The sequence below is a fragment of the Rhinopithecus roxellana genome, chromosome 10 (assembly GCF_007565055.1).
Source record: "Rhinopithecus roxellana isolate Shanxi Qingling chromosome 10, ASM756505v1, whole genome shotgun sequence".
NCBI classification, from domain to species: domain Eukaryota; kingdom Metazoa; phylum Chordata; class Mammalia; order Primates; family Cercopithecidae; genus Rhinopithecus; species Rhinopithecus roxellana.
Window position 1 is genome coordinate 72102138 of NC_044558.1, and position 21769 is coordinate 72123906.

Below are 21769 nucleotides of genomic sequence, written 5' to 3' on the forward strand. Positions count from 1 at the left end.
TCCAGGCAAGCAGAGGGAGCCGGCTCCGGCCTCGGCCAGCGCAGAGAGGGGCTCCCACAATGCAGTGGCGGGCTGAAGGGCTCCTCAAGCACTGCCAGAGTGAATGCCGTGGCCGAGGAGGCGCTGAGAACAGGGTCTGCTAGCACATTGTCACCTCTCAGTTTGATAATAGCAAAAGTATAGGGCTCTTGGTGTGGCTCAAAGCTTCACAAAATTTAAACTCATTACTAAGTTGTTCAATGTGTTGGTCTTGTTGAATTTAATTCTCATGTCTGTGGCTTCATCATCTTGCATCAACTTAAAGAAAAGCAAAACATTGCCCCCAAGTACAGTTTAATTGTAATACTGCAAGAGGGTCCTTTGAGTTAGAAGCGCCCTGGTGGATATTTCCTGAGAACAGGGAGTTTGAGGTGTGCTGTCTAGCTCACATGGTTTCTTGAGACTAACGAAGATCAAGTAGTTTCAGCAACTTCTGCATGTTGGCAACATGCATGTTAACTTTTCTAGTCAAATATTTGTAGGAAGATATTTTTGAAATATGAGGTAGTAAAGATATGAAAATGTTAATAGTGGTGGGTAATTAGTTTCTTAGGCTTTAAAAAATTTTCTAAATGGTACTTAATAACATGTATTCATTGAAGTATTCATAGAAACACAAATTTTCAAAATTTAATCCTTAAGTTGTAAATAAACAGGATTATCATGAGAGAAGTTATTATCAGTATTTTGTTAAAAAATTTCAAGTTGACTCTAGATATCCCTTGATATAGCGTTTCTCATTCAGGTCTGATTTTGAGACTTACCTGGGGATATTGATGAAAAATTGAGGTTCTTAGTCCACTTCTCTGGGGAGGCTTGATTAACTGGATCTGGGATAGGATCCTATATCTGTATTTTTGACAAGTGACCTGAGGACCAGGCAGGTTTGGAAAACAATGCATAACTGATTTGTAACTTAAAGTACAAGTTGAGGCTGCAAATGGTATTGTTAAATATATATAATTTTAATTAATTTTATAGTAAAATTGAATTTGTCTTTGAGATTTCCATTTCCATTTTTCACTGTTGTAGAGTTTGACAGGGGATATGGAATAACCTGATTAGTTATCTTCTTAGAACAAAGGTACACATTAGGTGTTGATTGTAAATAAATTGTGGATTTGTTGAAATAAAGCTGTGATATCGTCAGTGTCTGAAAGACAGAGATTGTATCTACCTTAAAACGTTTCTTGTGAGTCTAAATGGGTGTGAAAGTGCCTGAATCTGAAAAGAACTCTGTGTTCGTTATTACCATCACTGAGTCTGACTATGTGGTATGAAATCAAAGACTTAAGAAAATACATAGCCATGCTTGAGAGGGTACAAACACAGATTTTCTAATCAAGTCTTAAGTTTTACTGATACGTACACATTTTCTTCTCTTTCCGGTTCAGCCTTTTAAATGAAGATATGTAGCCTTTTGTGCTATGCTAGAAAATGGTGTTTCTTTACAGGAAAACAGTTACAATGTAACTTTTTTTTGTTGATTAAGAAATTCCAACCTTCTTGTTCTTTATGCAGTAGTATACAGAATTACTTAGGCAGCATTTTAAAAACCACCAGTGCCAGACCCTGTTTCTAGATTCTGATTTAATAGGTCTTGTGTGGCACCCTGTACCAGAGCTGAGAACCTCTGCCTTGGACTGTTGCCATTTGTGAGAGATGTGATCAGATTTTTGCAAATCAGAAATTTCGTAGGCCATTTGATATACGCATAGTAACTCATAATTGGATTCATAGTGAGAGAAAACAAAGCTGCATAGTGATGAGATAATGAAGTGGCCTGGTTTAGTGACTCACCCTGACTTCATACGTACTTTAGTACCCAGTGACTTTTAGACTATTATTTTGAAAAGAAATAACGATGAAAAACAATTTTTTTGTAATATAAGGTGTTTTCTTTTTTCCTCTTTGGCTCCAACATGCAACCTAACAAGAAAGACCAGACTTGATCCTCCATTTTAGCTTGTATAATGTGGAACCGAGATAATGTAGATAGTGATACTAGGCTGTGAATATCAGCATGATTTCTGGGTTTTTTTGAGGGGAGGGCAGTTCAATTTTTTTTTGTTTTCTTTTTGTTCGAGACAGAGTCTTGCTCTGTTCAGCCAGGCTGGAGTGAAGTAGCACAATCACAGCTTATTGCAATGTCAAACTCCTGGACTCATGCCATCCTCCCACCTCAGCCTCCCGAGTAGCTAGAACTTACAGGTAAATGCCACCATGTCCAGCTAATGTTTTATTTTTAGAGACGGGGTCTTGTTATGTTGACCAGGCTAGTCTTGAACTCCAGCCTCAAGCAATCCACCTACCTCAGCCTCCCAAAGTGCTGGGATTATAGATGGGAGCCACTGTGCCCATCTATGTATGTGTGTATGCATGTGTGAATATGTATGTATATATACATACACAGAGCAGTGGGGTTGCTGGATCATATGGTAGTTCTATTTTCAGTTTTTTGAGGAATCTCTATACTTTTTTTTATAGTGGTTGTAGTAATTTATGTTCCTACTGTCAGTGTATGAGTGTTTCCTTTTCTATCTTTGCCAGGATTTATTGTTTTTTGCCTTTTTGATAATAACTGTTTTAACTGGGTGAGATGTTATCTCATTGTGGTTTTAATGTGCATTTCCCTGATCATTAGTGATGTTGACCATTTTCATATACATCTTGGCCATTATGATTTCTTTTTCGGTTTGAAACACCATACAAGTAGTTTGGGTTGAGGATTAATTTAAAAGTATTTGAAGATCTTTTCCCTTTCTGCTAGCATTTGTGGCATTTTTATTATGTTTGAGGATAAGGAAATATTTTGTTTGTCCCAAAGGGATTTTGTTCTAGGGGTATATGTGTAGCCTATGAAGAAAATTTTAGAAGACATATTTGTCTGTGTTATCTGACGAGGGGATTTTAATATATCAGGAGAATTTCCGATGGAAAAACTCTTTCCCAATCTGTAGTATGGTTTACCTTCAAGGTTATAAAGTTCTATTTAAAATAATGGTGCCCTAAGTAAGGGAGAAATCAGTTTTCCAAAATCTTTATCATAGCAATTTGGATTTTCAATTTTATTTGCTTTAAAATAGAACAGTAAGTTACCATGTTACTGAGTAAATTCCTTGTTAGTTCCAAATCAGAATACTCACTCACATAGGACTCTTATTTCTGTCTTACTCTGTTAGGTGTAAAGATTTCTCTCTGTGTTACTGGAATCCCTATTGGATGCTGCCCTCTGATGTTTGTGGAATGAACTGCTTTTGGGAAGCGGCTTTTAGGTAGGCACTTAATATTTAATTGGTAGATCAGTGTAGGTAAGGTTAGATAGTTGATAATAAAACCTTTGACTGTAATAGGATGTAAAAATGTTTCTTATGATATTATACAAATAATTTATTTTCTGATTGGGTTTTCCATTTTTCCCATTTTGTAGTTGTTATCACTATTTTTTAGTACATACTGTGTATAAATGCTTTAAATTTTCTTAGATGTTATTAAGGTAAGCCACTGTTCTTAAGAAAATTTATGATCTAACTTTTGGTAACAGTTGTTAAAATGATAAACTGGGATAAAAATAGGCTTCTACTGATGTTTACAGATCTATATAATATATATTACCATCTATAATATATAATATAATTATATATGATATAAATATATATAAGGCACATATCTAAATTAAAGCTGGTATACTGTAGTGGATAGGGACAACTGGAGAAGGATTATATTAGTTATTAGCAGAGAGGTTGAATATTGGGGAATAGGAGGATAAAGATAAGTATTTAATGGAGGAGCAAATGGAGGAGCAGCTTCTGGCTACTACTTCCTTTAATGTTTATTGACCTTTTAAGTTACTGACTAGTTTAGCTTTATTTGCTTCTCTGGATAATGAAGGTATTGGGTTGCCTGGCCTCTTAGGTCCCTTCTTGCTCTAATCTTCAGTGAAAGAAACAAGTATTGATAAGAATAGGATAAGGCAGTGACTCTCAGACTATCTCCTTGATAGAGTGGCAGAGGGGAATGGGACAAAGGGTTGAAATGCTCTTCCCAAGAGTAAAATTTATTTGAAGAGTATCTACTTTTACTGCATCTTTATGATTCATTTAAATAGTCTAGGCTGGGTATGGTGGCTCACGCCTGTAATCTCAGCATTTTGGGAGACTGAGGCGGGAGTATTGCTTGAACCCAGGAGTTCAAGACCAGCCCAGGCAACAAAAGCAAGACTGTCTCTAAAATAAAAAAAAAAAATTTTTTTTAATTTTAAAAGTTAGCCAGGCATGTTGGCATGCGGGCTCAGGTGGGAGGATTGCTTTAGCCCTGGAGGTTGAGGTTGCAGTGAGCTGTGATCATGCCACTGTACTTCAGCAATTCTCATTATATTTGCAACATGCTGTGCTAGGTGGTAAGCACCAGACTCTTGGGTCAGGTTAATGTGGCTCCATCCTTCTGGAGCTTACATTCTGGTGGGAGTTTCATACTAGTAAACCTGAAATTACAATAGAGTGTAACAAGTTGTTGCTGTGATGAGTCATCTTAAGGCATCAGGGAAGACTTCCTGGAGGTAGTGACTGGATAATGATCTGGAAATTAGCTAGTTTCAAGGACAGGAGAAGTGTTTCAGATAGGAAGAACTTCATTTTTAAAAACTCTTAATTAAAACATTTATTTTTAATTGACAATAATTGTAGGAATTTATGGGGCATAAAGCAATGTTTTGGTGTCTATACATTGTGGACTGATTATATCAAGCTCATTAACATATTTATCATCTTACATATTTATCTTTTTTTTGTAATGGGCACATTTGAAACCTATTCTCTTAGCAGTTTTGAAATAAACAATTATCTGTAGTCACCTTGCAGTGCAGTAGATCTTGGGAACTTATTCTTTCTGACTGGAAGTTTGTGTTGTATTCTTTGGTCAACATCTTTCCATCACCTACTCTCTCCCACCCCTTCACCTCCAGTGCCTGGTGACCACCATTCTACTCTCTGTAAGAACTGCATTTTAAATATCTATTAATTGTACATATTTGTAAATTCTTGCATTCTCAATACAGTGTGCATCCCATGAAGAACTGGCAGGGAATAGGTTCAAATCAGATAGTTTAATTATATCCTGTTGCTGTGGAAGAGATTGGGTGATTGAAATTTTAATATGAGCCAAGTGATAATATTCCAATTTTTAAAAATTAACTTTTAAAGATAATCTAACCTTTCAGTTTGGTTGTAATTTTGGATAGTTGAAGCTTTTTATGTTTTCATTCTTATGAATATTTGCAAATGAATAGTATTGACAAGAGTCACTTTGCCTTGCCACGTAATTCCACTAGCTCAAAGCTGGGTAAACTTGAAAACTTCAGCATACTCTGATTTATACAACCCAGACCTTTTTGTAAATTACAGCATGAGTAATAATAGTCTTTCCTCCTTATTGACTGCAGGAATGTCCCAGGGAAATTTACCTAGTCGGAATCCTGGACTCTTGGCTTACCATTCCTTTTGTTTTGGCTCCTCTAACTCATTTTCCTAATGCCCCCAAGTATTCCATGGAATAAATTATATGTGGATGGATACATAATGTTGTAAACCTTGTGCCTGTAACCTGAATTTGAGACTTCAGAAATTATATGCCTTTCCTCTGTTATACTTTCTACCCGTAACGTTGCATCCATTATATCATGCTATTACACACAAAAAAGTAAATATTTTGTGTCATATAATTATGTAAAAATCTCTCAAACTTAGTTTCTTATTTAGAACTAAGGATTCCCTCACATTTAATCACCCTGTTTCAAATATGCATACAAGGCCAAATGCCATACACCTGCCAAATCATTCTTGCCCTCCATCTCAGTATCTACTTTAATACTGGTAAAGCTTCTTTGGAATCCCCCTTTACTACCACTTTTGATGTCACATTCTGCCTGGCACCAGGGGGCCCTTAGTTGGGTACCTTACTTTCCCAACTTGAATTATTTGTATAACTTAGATCAAATCTTACCTGGGGGATCGTATTCTCCTGATTAATTTATTATACAGTGAACATAAAATAATATAAAAAATAAAATTGCCTCAACTTCTATTACAAGTGTTTTCATCATTCATATACATCTTGTGTTTTCATCATTCATATACATCATATGCTTTTACATACTTGTAATTCTGGTGTAGATTAATCTTGAATTTTTTCTTTTTCCTTGAGACAGGATTTCACTGTCTCCCAGGCTGGAGTGCAATGGCATGATCTTGGCTCACTGCAACCACTGCTTCCTGGGCTCAAGCGATTCTCCTGCCTCAGTCTCCTGAGCTAGGACTACAGGCATCTGCCACTGCGCCCGGCTGTTTTTTGTAGAGACGGGGTTTCACCATGTTGCTCAGGCTGGTCTCAAACTCCCGATTTCAGGTGATCTGGCCGCCTCGGCCTCCCAAAATGCTGAAATTACAGGCGTGAGCCACCACCCCCAGCCTAATCTTGAATTCTGAGCTTAAAATTTTAATACTTTCCAGTGTAGTATGGTCTTCATATTTCTCATGTCAGTGGCATCACACTATTCCATTGCCTCTCAAAGTGCTGGGATTATAGACATGAGCCACTGTGCCTGGCTTTATGGCCTTAAAACAAAATAAAAAATTCCCACAACAGTTTGCTTTCAATCCTCTCTTTCCCTTCATCAGCAAGCTTCTTTTAAGAGTACCTACCTACTGGCCGGAGGGGTGTGGCTCATGCCTGTAATTCCAGCACTTTAGGAGGACAAGGCATGCAGATCACTTGAGGTCAGGAGTTCGAGAACCAGCCTGGTCAAAATGGTGAAACCCCATCTCTACTAAAAATACAAAAATCAACCAGGCATGGGGGCGCACACCTGTAGTCCAAGCTGCTTGGGAGACTGAGGCACGGGAATCACTTGAACCTGAGTGGGAGAGGTTGCAGTGAACCAATATCACATTGCTGCACTCCAGCCTGGGCGAAAGAGTACCTACTGGTTTTATTTCTGGGTTTTGTTTAGTTTGTTCATTTTTTTGAGATGGTCTCACTTTGTTGCCCAGGCTGGAGTGCAGTAGCACCACCAGGGCTCATTGCTGCCTAGACCTCCTGGGCTCAAGTGATCCTCCTGCCTGAGTCCCCTAAGTAGCTGGGACTACAGGTGCATGCCACCATACCCGAATCTTTTTTTTTTTTTTTTTTTTTTTAATATTAGTCAAGATGAGGTCTCGCTGTGTTTCCCAGGCTGGTCATGAACAACTGAGCTCAAGTGATCCTGCTGCCTCGGCTTCCCAAAGTGCTGGGATTACAGACGTGAGCTACCGTGCTCAGCCTTGGTTTTACTTCTTTAAATAAAAAGAACTTCACACCTCAACTATCTACCACCTGACTGTTATTCCCATCACCCCACCTCTGAATTATTGTTTTGGGGCTTAATCTTACTTTTCTTACCCATTTGGCACTGTTTACTGCTTCCTTTTTCTGTCAGCTCTATTAGCCTCTGGCTTTTGAGACCAGACCAGTTACTCAGCTCTTTGATCTCTCTCCTGGACTCCTCCAACTCTGCTTTCTAAATAATCTGCATTTCTTAGGACTCTGCTCTTTTCTCTCCCCATTCCCGGAATAGTTATAGGATAATTTGTTTAACTGATAGCTCCAATTCAGAGTTCTTTTCTGAGAGCCAGACCTGTATTTCCAGTTGCATATTGGTCATTTTGACCTTGCTGATTCAGATGCCTCAGAGACTCATGTTCAAACATGAACAAGTCTAGCTCCTCGGACTTTCCTTCATCTGTGTTTTGTATCATGTTTACAATGGACTTTCTCCACATGTCAGTCTACATTAACTCGTCTTGTCTCCTTTCACACTGTTGCTCCTGGCTGCTGCTTCTTTCCTTCTCCCTTAACGGTTGTACTCATCACTTCCCATCACTTCTCGAACGATTGTAGTTTCCTCTCACTGCTCACCTCATCTCCCTTCTCTGTCTCCTCTTGGTTATTGTATTTACCACATCTGTTGTGATTGTGAATCTTCACTTCTAGACCTTTAACTTTGCAGGCTGATACCATGTGGTGTTATCATTTAAGTCCCATGCCTAGCAAGGTGTTTGGGAACCAGTGAGAAACAAATGATTAACAGGATCGTTTGGGAAGCTTTCCCCAATACCAGGTTAGACTAGGTCACACTAGGTTAGATGTTTGTGTTGTGAGCCTCTTTAGCAATCTCAGTTTTTTTCTATTAAAACAATTACCATGCTTTCTTATTGTTTTAAAAATCAATCTTTTCACAACAGGCTGCAAATTGTGTGGTGAAGATTGTGGCTTTCTTATCTATCCCAGTGCCTATATGAAAGGAGTTCAAATATTTGTTAAAAAGAATGAATTATATCACTAAATTGTGTTTTAAAAATTATCTGGCTATAAGCCTGCACCAGCATTGTGTGAGTGTATTTGGGGTCATCATAACCTTAGCATTATTGGGAATTATAATTTTATCACTTATTAAAATGATAGCTTTTTGTTGATTATTTGTTGAATGTATTTCCACATTTATTTAGCTTTTTTCTTTTGTTCTGTATATCATCTATTTGATATTGATGTTTATCTATTGAATTTTTAATGTTTATTTTATGAACTCTTAGAATAATATATTCGGTTTTGCCATTGATTGCAAATAAGTTTCTAATTTGTTTTTTATTTTACTTTCATTATACAAACTCTAAATTTTAGAATTATCAAAATATAAAAAATATTTTGTTTTGTACTAATTTTTGTATGACTTGAGCTTTTTAAAAAATCAGTTATTTAAAATATTTAATCTTTATGGTGGGAATTGATTTTAGATTTGTGAATTATGTGGTCATAGGTGAATTTAATCTTAGCTGTATTATTTTGAGTAGTTCATACTAGTTTTAAGAGATATATTTTTACTGGTTATTTAAAATTGTATTTTAGAAATTAATACTTATATTTCATGTTGGATTTTTATATTTTATTTTTTAATACTTTATATAAAAATCCTAGAGTTTTTTTTAAGTATTTTGTTTTGAAAGTGTTTTACATGCAACTCATGAAAGTAATTTTGCCTGGTGTGATAATTTAACACAACTCTTTTTTTTTTTCCTTCCTTTCTTTTAGTCCATTATGTGTTGCTGGGAACAACTCTTTTAATAGTAAGAGAAGAAGGTGTTGTTTTTCTTTTTAAGCACAACAGGCTAAGCAAAAAAGCTTTCCATTTTGTTCAACTGCAGGTTTTTAAAGATAGCTTCATGGCATTTCTCTTTTAGTTTCAGTAGATGGTTATTTGAAATTTGTTCAGTTTGACTTTGTATACATCAGTGGTAGTTTGTAGTCTAATTATGTATTTTTTTTTTTTTTTTTTTTTTTTTTAGACTGAGTCTCGCTCTGTTGCCCAGGCTGGAGCGCAGGGGCGTGATCTCGGTTCACTGCAAGCTCCGCCTCCCGGGTTTACGCCATTCTCCTGCCTCAGCTTCTGGTATAGCTGGGACTACAGGCGCCCGCCATCTCACCCGGCTAATTTTTTGTATTTTTAGTAGAGACGGGGTTTCACCGTGTTAGCCAGGATGGTCTCGATCTCCTGACCTCGTGATCCACCCGCCTCGGCCTCCCAAAGTGGTGGGATTACAGGCTTGAGCCACCGCACCCGGCCTTATGTATCTTTTTAAACAGAGAATACTAATTTAATAATAGGCTATAAGAGCACACTGGAGATTATACTGTGAAATAAAACAAAATCGAAAAAATTATTATTCCTTTATAGCAGAAATTTGCTTAAAATCAGAAGTTAATTCCTAAGATTTAGAAATTTGTTGTTAACAGTATTTGCATCTAAATTTGTTATGTAAAGCATTCTTTAAGTTTTTTTAATGATAAACCACTACCTCCCAACTTTTTACTTTGATAAATTTCAAATATACAAAGGTTACAAGAATAGTACAGTAAGCATACCATACATTTTTCACCTAGATATTTATTACTAACATTTTACCAGTTTTCTTTTTCTGCCAAACCATTTGAGAGACACCAGGCATTATGACACACCCCTAAATACATAGATTCAGCATGTGTCTCCTAAGAACAGGGACATACTTTAATACAGCCATAATTGTCACTTTAAGTTATTTAACACTGTTCATAGAATATATATTCCTATTCCTATTTTCTTATTTTCCTGTTAATGTCCTTTGTATCTTTTCCTCCCCATTCAGGACCCAGTCAAGGACCATACATTGCATTCAGCTCAGGCTGAGTTAGTCTCCTTTATTCTAGAACTGTTCCCCAGCCTTTTTTGGGGTGAGAAGGGGTGCTGTTTTTGGTATCTTTTGTGATATTTTTGTTTCTGTTTTGCAGAATGTCCCTTAATTTTGATTTGCCGACTGTCCACTTATTATTAGAGGATTTTTGGCACGATTACTGCATGGGATACTTTGTTCTTCTTTGGGCATGCTATCAGGAGACTTCTGAAGCCATAAGTTTAATATTAAGTTTGATCACAAGGTTAAGGTGATGTTCTTGCATTTCTACATTGTACCAGTACTTTTATCTCCTGTATAATATATGGGGGAAATACTTTGTTAGTATGGAGTTTTAGCATCCACTGATTATATTTGTCTAGATTATCTGTTACAGTGGTGATTGCAAAATAGTGAATTTTATAATTCTCTCATTTCTTCTGCATTTATTGGTTGGTATTCATCTTTAAAAAAAGAAGAGTTCTCTCTCCTTACCCCTTTATTTAATATCATTTTTTGACTGATGCATTCACTTTGTATTTATTTTTTTGAAACAGTCTTGCTCTGTTGCACAGATTGTAGTGCAGGGGCATGATCGCAGAGCACTGCAACCTCTGCCTCCTGGGTTCATGCAATTCTCCTGCCTCAGTCTCCCGAGTAGCTGGGACTACAGGTGTGTGCCACCACGCCCAGCTAATTATTGTATTTTTAGTAGAGACGGGGTTTCACCATGTTGGCCAGCTTAATCTCAAACTCTTGACCTCAAATGATTCACCCACCTCGGCCTGTCAAAGTGCTGGGATTACAGATGTGAGCCACCATGCCCGGCCAGGCTTCACTTTATAAATTTAATACGCTATCATTCATTACTGTCATACTTTTCATATGCAGGTTATGCCAGCTTTAACCATGGGAGCCCTCAGATATTATCTTTGAATCATCTGAAGAATTTCTTCTCATCGTATATCTGTAGAGAAATAAGTTTGACTTTAAAATCTCCTTTTCTATTACATTTCTTTAAATCCACATTGACTTTTTTCCTGTTCATATTGTGATCAAAAGAAAGATTTTTGTAGACCTGGCAAGATTCCGCGATTCAATTGGGGCCAACATAATTTGAATGACTGCGTCCCTATAACTGCTTAGAAGGTTTTAGTTATCACTTCTTATCATGTAGAAGCTTACTTTAGATTTTTTTCCAGTTGCAATTGATTTTCCTGTCTTTTGGGTCTAGGGGTAGTGTGGTTGTCAGAGACATATTTTAACTGTGTTTTTTGTGGTTAGTTTAGGAGTTGAGCCTGTACTGTATATAATACTTTCACTCAGAAGGATCCCAAACAGAAAAGGAAATGTGATGTAGTTGACAGTCACCTGTAGAAATTGGTGAAAGGAGTGCTGGCAGTGTGACTAAAACGATCCTTGCTAAAATACCTGGGAGGAGTTCCTGAGACTGATTTTTAGAGGGATTTTTTTTTCTTGAGAAACATTTGGGTATATTATTATTTAAGACATCTCCCAGCACCCAGGCTGGAGTGCACTGTGACATGATCACAGCTCTCTGCAATCTCGAACTGCTGGACTCAAGCAACCCTCCTGCCTCAGCCTTTGAGTAGCTAGGTGTACACGTGTGCACCACCACACCCAGCTAGTTTTTTTGTGTGTGTGGATACTGGGTCTCGCTATGTTACCCAGGCTGGTCTCAAACTCCAGACCTCAAGCTCTCCTCTCGACTTGGCCTCCCAAAGTACTGGAATTACAGGTGTTAGCCACCATACCCGGCTTTGAGGCTGTTTTTTCTTAAGGTTTAATATACTTCTTATCTGTGTATGTAGCTGATGCTGTACAAAACAGCATATGACTATCATGCCTTACTTTTAAAATCTTCTCTTGGCCTTTGACTTTGGGGCAAGATCTAGCTATGGGCCAGTAAAGCAATCTGAGCCCATTAATGATTCTTAAATCATGATGCTGTAGAGAGAAGTAGGATCTGGAGGCAGTCACTAGAAAGATGAGGTAATTTAGAATTCTCTAAAAATTGTTGTGTCTTTATTGCCTAGTTTTTAACTTGTCATTGTGGCTTCCACTGTTTTTGAGATGAACTGGATTCATGTCCCCACTTTATAGACGTAGAAAGCGTAGATAGTCTCCCCTCCACTGATAGTTTAAGTCTCCCCTCCATCATTAGTTTCAGTGTTATGAACTGATGGGCTCAGCACAAAAGAAGGCAAAGGATAGAGGGTACAAACAAGGGAAGAGACATTGCTTGTTTCAAATTACTGTCAATGGAAAATAATAGAGAGCTTTAAAAAGACCCAAGCTGGCCAGGCGCGCTGGCTCATGCCTGTAATCCCAGCACTTTGGGAGGCTGAGGTGGGAGGATCCCTTGGGGCCAAAAGTTCGAGGCTAGTCTGGGCAACATAGTGAGACCCCATCTCTACAAAAAAAAAAAAAAAATTAGTTGGACATGGTGCACGTCTGTGGTCCCAGCTACTTGGGAGGCTGAGATGGGAAGATGGCTTGAGCCTGGGAGGTTGAGGCTGCAGTTAGCTATGAATGCGCCACTGCACTCCATCGTAAGTGATAGAGTGAGGAGACCCTGTCTCTAAAAAGAAGAAGAAAAAGTAAAAAGACCGAAGCTTATGCTAACACCAGACATGTGAAAGAAGTGGCATAGCAGAAGCAAGAGGTATTAAAGGTTACTTTAGCCTGTTGGTATACACTGCTGCTCTGTGTTAGAAGTAGATTCTAATGACGTTCTAGTGTTCGACTAGCATGTTTTAGACCATCTTAGAAGTGTTTACATCTTGCTGGATATTTGGTAAATGGGACTGAATGTGTATTATTAATGTGAAGGAAATTTTTTCTTGTAGTCAGCATGGTTTAAGATTGGATGTAATACTGAAATATTTATGGATGAAATTATGATGAGTTTGCTTTACAGTGAACTGTTGGTTGGTGAGAGGTGGTATGGGGAGAGGTTTCAGATGAAGTAAGAATGTTTTTAAGGTTTTTTTTTAAAAAACAATATTTTAAAAAAATTGAATGGAAGACCTCAAATCAACCTTTCTCAGTGGGTTCCTTGAGAGAATTAAGCTCTAATTTCCTAAGGCATAGTAATGAATTAATTTATTTACTGGCAACCACAATGGTACTCGTTATGTATTCTTGGGAGAATTGAGAAAGTAGTCATTTTTTGTGTGTTCTGTAGTTTGAAAGGAGGAAAATGGTGAGAAGACCTGGTTGAGAGTGTGGAAATACATGATTGATTCAACATTTTAAAAATGTTTTGTAATTTGACCTTTGCCCTTTACTTATTTTTAAAATAAATACATTATTTTTTTCGAGACAGGATCTTGCTCTGTCTGGAGTAAAGTGGCACAATTACAGCTCACTGCAGCTTCTATCTTCTGGGCTCAAAATATCCTCCCACGTCAGCCTCCTGAGTAGCTGGGGCTACAGGCACATGCCACCACTCCTGGCTAATTTTTGTATTTTTTGTAGGGATGAGATCTCGGTATGTTGCCTAGGCTGGTCTTGAACTCCTGGGCTGAAGTGACCCTTCTGCCTTGGCCTCTCAAAGCTCTGGGATTGCAGACTTGGCCTCGTTTGTTTTATAAATAAAAATTTTGAACTTCAGTTTTTCTTTCTTTCTTTCTTTCTTTTTCCTTCTCTCCCTTTCCCTTTCCCTCTCTTCTCTTTCCATCCTCGTCCTTTCTTTCTTCTCTGTCTTTCACAGGGTCTGGCTCTGTTGCCCACGCTGGAGTGTAGTCATGCAATCATAGCTTATTGCAGCATTGAACTCTTGGTTTCAAGTGATCCTCCTGCCTTAGCTTCCCAAGTAGCTGGGACTACAGGCGTGAGTCACCACATCTGGCCTTGAACTTCACTTTTTGAACATGATGGAAGTACCATGTTGTAAACATATACTAAAACTGTTGGAAAATGTGGTTTTCTTTCCAATTAGGTACAGTCTGAAAATACAGCCTGTTGAGAAAATGCATCTAGCTGTAGTTGCCTGTGGTGAAAGACTGGAAGAAACTATGACCATGTTGAAGTCAGCTATCATTTTCAGCATGAAACCTCTTCAATTCCATATTTTTGCTGAAGATCAGCTACATCAAAGCTTTAAAGACAGAGTAAGTATTTGAGACATAGTCAAGGTTGTAGAGTTGAATATTTAATAATATACTATAATAGAATGTTGTTGTAATAGTCTGTTTTCACATTGCTAGAAAGAACTACCTGAGACTTGGTAATTTATAAAGAAAAGAAGTTTAATTGACTCACAGTTCAGCATCGCTGGAGAGGCCTCAGGAAACTTAGAATCATGGCGGAAGGCAAAGGGGGAAGTAAGGCGTGTCTTACATGGCAGCAGCAGGAGAGAGAAAGAAAGAACACCACACTTTTAAACCATCAGATCTCGTGAGAACTGATGGTTATCACGAGAACAGTAAGGGGGAAACAGCCCTCATGATCGAATTGTCTCCCACTAGGTCCTTCCCTCGACATGTGGGAATCACAGTTTGAGATGAGATTTGAGTGGCAACGCAGAGCTATACCATATCAGTTGTTTTATTTCTTCACTGCACAAAAATATTTGTTCTGTAACACCGCCCTTTTAAAGTGAGGAGTGCTCCTTGAACCACTTCCATCTGAGTCCAGATCTAAGGTGAAAGAGGAAGGTTCATTTTTGAACGGCAGTGGGCTACTTAAAAGTAAGTTCCTGGTGAAACACGGAGGTTTTATTTTAGTGACTCTAGTTCCAGGATGCTTTGACTAAGAAGTCCTGTGATTTATTTTGTCTATATCCTTTCCTTGGGAGTGCCTTAATCAGAGCTTATATAAAGGTTTTAATCCTGTTTTGAGGGGAGAGAATTCTTGATTAATAATATGGCGGGAAGTGGCTTCTGGTTCTGATAAGTAAGTTATTTATTTTGGTTTTGTATTAGTTAAAATCAATTTGGCAACAGTGGCAGAAAACCCAAAATAACAGTGGCTTAAACAGGATTTAAGTTTATTTCTCTCTACCATGAAAGTAGATTGTCTGGATTATATGGCAGTTCTTTATCTTCAGATACTGTGGCCTTGTCTGACTGTGGCTAAGCCATTTTCAACGTGAGGCTTCTGCTTGATGGTCCATGATGACTACTCAGACTCCAACCAATACACCCATATTCAATTCAACATGAGGACAGGGAGTGAAAAAGGGCAGTATCCTTCTCTTAAGGGTACTGTCTAGAAGTTATTGTGACATTTCTGCCAGTATCCCATTGGTCTGAATTTAGTCATATGACCATACCTAGCTGTTACAATGGAATATATACTCTTTAATCAGGTCAGCCTTGTAACTTCCTTAACAACAACAAAATATTACTGTACAGTATAATAAGAGAACAGATACAGGCAGAAGAAAACATACAAAAAAAAGAAAATTCACCTGAAATCTCGCTACCTTTTGTTCTGAGATGGTGGTAAAGGTGATGCTAATGATCATTCATTCATATTTTTGCTCTCCTCCCTCTCTGTCATCTGTTTACATCTATCCACTTAAGCTTTTAAATTCATTTGGATTTTTATGCTTGGTCTAGCTGTAAAAAATATATTTGATGTTTTTTCAGGTTAAATCAGTTCATTTTGCATATTTAGTGCAAAAATACTAGTTATGAGCTTAGCTCTTTTAGTTTTCTGCCAAAAACGTCTATACCTTTTAGTTTTTGGCAGAAAACTAAAAGGTATAAAAGTTTTCTTACTGTTTAAGTGGTATATGAAAGTATACCTTTTTACTTAAATATTTTTAGTATCTGTATTTTTGTTAGATAATTTTGTGAACTTGGTCTCTATCTGGATTGTTTTTTAAAATACTGAGGAATTAATCTTGTCCTAGGGGTTAAGAGAATAGTCATAGACTGCTGCCAATTATGGAAATCTTTGAAAATATAATAGAAAAGTAAAACATGTATTGCATTATCTTAGATGCAGCCTTTGTGTTGTGTTTACACCTGGCTGAATTGTTTGTGTAACATATACTATATTTTTAAACTTAGTTTTCCTTTGACTGTAATCATCACTGAGAATGTTTGGTTTTGCTTTTGATGAAAGTATATCAAATATTTTGTGGAACATGCTTTTAGTACATGAAAACACTGTTATATGTTAAAGTGACTAAGATTTTATTTTGAAGTTGGTATTGAAAAGATCTTTAAGTGATTAATAAGTGGAACCGGGAAATTACAGTGCTAGTATTTTAAAATAATTCGTAGATAGCTGGATGTGGTGGCGTGCACCTGTAGTCACAGCTACTTGAGAGGCCTGAGGTGGGAGGATCACCCGAGCCTGGGAAGTCAAGGCTGCAGTGAACCATAATCATGTTACTGCCCAGCCTGGGTGACAGAGTGAGACCCTGTCTCAAAAAAAAAATAAAATAAAATAAATAAAATAAAATAATCAGAGACACCATAGCAGAGTGTTGGAAGTAAAGGCATTCCCTTAAACTATGTTGGAAGATACTGTTTTAAAAATGACTTAAACACAATCATAATTCAAAAGAGATCATATTCAGCCTGTATATAAACTACTTAGTTTTTCCCCCCATAGATTGTTTCTTACTGCTGTTTAGGAAATTTGAATGAGTAATTCTGTTGAAATAAGAATGAGAGATATTACTTAAACTAGATTTGAAACAATTTAGTATCTTGAAATCCATTTAGGGTACTAAGTGTAAACATGTTCATCTTAGATTTTCAGATATATTTTGCTTTTTGTAGTAATTTTTTAAAAATTGGCATTGGCTATGTATTTATCAGAATATTTTATTATCAGAAATATTCAGGCATATTAAAGCTATGAATTGATGGACAAATATTTTTTAACTAGTTTCACATTTGGTCTGACTTTGAATGGAAGCATCTGTCATATATACGGTAGTAATAAAATTAGTGCTTAATTTTTCTGATTTTAGCTTGTTAATGGGTTAAGAGAATTTACACATTAGGTAAAGCTGAGGAAGACAAATTTGCAAGGGTCTTTCACCTTTCTGATTTGGGGAGTTGGACCCTGATAACTTTCATTATGCTTCAGATCTTAATGGTAAAGTCTTTCCAGGATCTTATTTTGATTTTTATATTTTAAATGAAAACAAATACCATGGTGGAACAGAAGAATCTTTCCCTTAATTTTACAGCATAAAATGTGTATTATCTTAATTTTTAGCTGTTTTGTTTTATAATCTGTTGTTTTATGATTTTACAGAGAAAATTCAGGGTGAAACTATACTGTTTTTTTTTTTAATTGTTTTAGCTTGACAGCTGGTCATTTCTACAAACATTTAATTATACGTTATACCCCATAACCTTTCCAAGTGAGAATGCAGCAGAGTGGAAAAAACTCTTTAAACCATGTGCTTCACAGAGATTGTTCTTGCCGGTAAGTTTTTTCCCCCAGTGTCCTTTTTTTTTTTTAATTTTGAACCTGACTTTTACACATATGAGTCTCTGAAGAGTTACATGTAATTCCAGTTAAATAATTAAATTAATAAATAGAAATCAATACGGGTACTATTTTCCTTTTGAACATGAAAAAGTATTCCTATGGAACAAGTAAAATAAAAACCCTGTTAAGAATGAAAAATTTTTAGTAATTTCTGTTGAGATACCAGTTTAATATATTCAGTTGTGTGGAACTCTTTTATCTATAAGAAAGAATAGAGGTTGCCAGGTCTTAATGGAGCCAAGTCTTTTGCCAGCAGAAATGCAGTGGCGTTATCACTTTCAACTTGTAGGCAGCATTTAGAGTTTGAGAAATGAGATAGAGTGCATCATTAAATAGCAATTTGTGTCTTATACCAAGCCAGTTTGTCTATTGTAGCTGATACTTAAACAGAAACAAATTTAAGGCATATGAACTCAAAGGGAAAATGGGAACTATTTATTCAGTGGGGCTGTTCTTTGGTAGTGTTCTATGGTGACAAACCTTGATTTTGTTTCTTTTTTTATATACAAATGTTCTGAAGCAAGGTTACGTCTTTAATTTTGATTTGATTTTACGCAGTTTTAAAATTCACAGTTGTTTAGACCATTATGATACTTAAATACTTACAGTTTTGCAGCTTAAACACATAGAGAATACTTATGGTAGAAATATTGAATTTAAGAAGCACACAAGTTTCCGGAAAGTATATAAATTATGGGGAAGAACCTTCAGTTACTTCTTATTGCTAAGTGGATTAAGGCAATCCCTAGCTTATTAAGAAAATGGTTTATTGAATCCAGGATATCTGTAAGGTTAAGTTATAATATTGATAAACACGTCTGCCTAAGCAGTATCTTTGTTGCTCTGCCTTAAAAAGTTGTATCCTAGGATCTTTCTCTTCCATTGTAAAAAGCACACAAATAAGGGATTAAGATTGGTTAAAAAATATGTTTTAGATACTTCATGTAGGTTTTATTTTAAGTAAGTTTTATATTGAATGATTGCAGTGTCATTTAATTAATGTGTGAGTGCCTAGTATTTGTTAGTCATCTATATTGAAATGCTGGGTATGTAGGAATGAATAGAATACACAGGTTTCCTGTTTTCATAGAGCTTGTTACCTGATGTGGGAGACAGACATTAAATAATCACACAAATATATTGAAAAAACAATAAGAGATGAAGGAAAGACGTGAGGTTATGGCCATTTCTCTGCCATTTTGTTATGGCACTTTATTAATACTTGGCACCATGGCACTTGTTAGCACTTTATTAACAAGTTTATTATTGATGTTATATGAAATTTGCCAGATCATTTAATGATTAATCTAGTTAAATCCCTAAATGAAATTTTAAGTATAAGAACTACTTGAAACCTGTCAAATTGACCTCATACTTTACTGTTACTTCTAATCTTTTTAACCAGATTTAAGTAAATTGGTGCTTTATTTTTTTATAGTGATAAACTTTTTTGCTGAGTTTTTCTTCCTTTAAAATAGATGCATGAAAAGAACTAACGTAAACTGTACCAATGCCTTCTTCACCTGAAAGCAATCAGAACTATACATAGGTGATTATTATTTAACCATATGTCTGATTTCCAGCTGGTAGTAGCTCCCAGCATTGAACTTGAAGCTTTATGCAGGTTCTTCCTACTCTGCTAACAGTATAGTAATCTGTAAACAGATGTGACACAGATGTAGAATGTTGCTATTAAAAACAATTCTCACTTCACCACCCCTCAGAAAAGTGAGACAGATACACAGATTCCATCCCCTCACACACACCTTTTTTTTTTTTTTTTTTTTTTTTTTCTTTTGAGACAGAGTCTTGCTCTGTTGCCTAGCCTGGAGTACACTGGCGCAGTCTCGGCTCACTGCAACCTCTGCCTATCGGACTAAAGCGGTTCTCCTGCCTCAGCCTCCTAAGTAGCTGGGATTACAGGCATGTGCCACCGCACCTGGCTAATTTTTGTATTTTCAGTAGAGACAGGGTTTTGCCATGTTGGCCAGGCTGGTCTCAAACTCCTGACCTCAGGCAATCTGCCTCAGCCTCCCGGAGTGCTGGGATTACAGGTGTGAGCCACCATGCCTGGCCACAGATTCCCTTTTAGTTGAGGTCTTTGACCAAGTGTACTTTCCCTACTCAGGCCCTGCAGTCAACCATCAGATTTTTTTCCCCAGCCTGATATTAAATCAGCTGATAGATAAGGGAGGAATGAGGTGATTTCAGCCTAATAGCTGCTCATGAAGGTGATGGCTTTAGTTGCAGGAGGAAGTAGCAGCTTTGAAAAATAGCAGAACTAGGATCAAGCTCCTATTATATTCTTAACTAAAAAGGTTTAGATTCACCTATTTATTGAATCTTACTAATAGACCAGGATAGGCAGTAAATTTAAATTTGTAGGTGTCAGAATCTAAAGTTCATGGGTAAGGCAGAAATGAAAAATTATCCTTGGTTGGGCGCAGTGGCTCGCGCCTGTAATCCCAGCACTTGCGGGAGGCCGAGGTGGGTGAATTACTTGAGGTCAGGAATTTAACACCAGCTTGACCAACATGGTGAAACCCTGTCTCTACTAAAAATACAAAAAATTAGCTGGATGTGGTGGTGCATGCCTGTAATCCCAGTTACTCAGGAGGCTGAGGCAGGAGAATGGCTAGAACCCAGGAGGTGGAGCTTGCAGTGAGTTGAGATTGCGCCACCGCACTCCAGCCTGGGTGACAGAGTGAGACTCTGTCTCAAAAAATAAAAAATAAATAAATAAAATAAAATAAATAATAATTATCCTTAAAATTCCCCAGGGAAGGCACATGTTGGAGATTTATCTCTTAGAAAGTGCAACATAGCCAGTCTTTCTTCTAAGTCAAGCCTTTACCCTTGCTAGGTGCACATTTTGCTTTGATTCATTGGGAGACAGCCTGGAAATAAGAGCATGGACTCTGAATCTGGGTTGTCTGGGTTCCAGTTTGGCTCTACCACTTACTAGTTGAAACTGAAATATGTAAAGATGCCAGTGTTACAGGTCAAGAGAAATAAGTTCAGAAGATCTTTATTTGTATTGGTTTATTTCTGTATTTATCTCAGGAAATTAGGATTCAAGATATAAATTTACCTAAGCTAATGTTATTGTCCATTATGAAAAACATTTCCTCCCTGATCTTTGAAGATTTGGTATTCTCTCACTTTTTGTAATTGAGTATTTGTTTTGGTTTGTTTTTATATCTTCTCAATTTTTATAATTCTCTCAATTTTTATAATTGAGTATTTGTTTTATATTCTCTCAATTTTTTATTCTCTCAATTTTATATTCTCTCAATTTTTGTAATTGAGTATTTGTTTTGGTTTGTTTTTAATATCTTCTCTGAAAGTTAATGTGAAGGTTAGCATAGTATCTTTATATATATGCTGTTGTTAAAAATGACAGATTTAGGAAAGATTACCTTAAAATAATATAAATTAGCTAATCTCTTAGATGTATCTTATACAATTAGAGGTGCTTTTATGTTTCTTTTTAAAATAGAATTATAGTTAATCATTCAAATATCTCTCCTTGTAGTTAATCCTGAAAGAAGTTGATTCACTATTGTATGTCGACACTGATATCCTTTTTTTACGACCAGTTGATGATATTTGGTCTTTACTAAAGAAATTTAATTCCACACAAATTGCTGCAATGGCACCAGAACATGAGGAACCTCGAATAGGATGGTATAATCGCTTTGCTAGGCATCCATACTATGGAAAAACTGGAGTAAACTCTGGAGTTATGTTGATGAATATGACTCGAATGAGAAGGAAGTATTTCAAGGTAAGTCACTAATATGGGTAGTTGTTAACATTTCTCTAAAAACCTTCTAAATTGTTGGCTTTTCAATTTAGTTTTATTAAAAACTTAGAAGTCAGTCTTAGAAGTCTGACAGCTATTACCGGTCACTGTTCTGTTCTGTTGGTCTGGTAAACTTAGTTTTTTTTTTAGCCTTCCCTTTTCCGAACCTTTTTAAAATTCTGTTTTAAATTTAGTTTTGTCT

General features: G+C 36.6%; 1 protein-coding gene across 3 annotated transcripts in view; it reads left to right on the forward strand.

The window, feature by feature from the left end:
- GXYLT1 (glucoside xylosyltransferase 1) overlaps window positions 1-21769 on the forward strand; it is a 78669-nt gene that overhangs the window by 15802 nt on the left and 41098 nt on the right. For 2 of the 3 annotated variants that reach the window (XR_004059714.1, XM_010376179.2), the window contains exons 2-5: window positions 3222-3314; window positions 14239-14410; window positions 17571-17696; window positions 21298-21549. Coding sequence is in view for 2 of the 3 variants with exons in the window: in XM_010376179.2 (XP_010374481.1) it covers window positions 3222-3314; window positions 14239-14410; window positions 17571-17696; window positions 21298-21549 (643 nt within the window). In the remaining variant the exon portion in view is untranslated. The remainder of the gene's footprint in view (window positions 1-3221; window positions 3315-14238; window positions 14411-17570; window positions 17697-21297; window positions 21550-21769) is intronic. The other variant, XM_010376178.2, reaches the window with a different exon arrangement.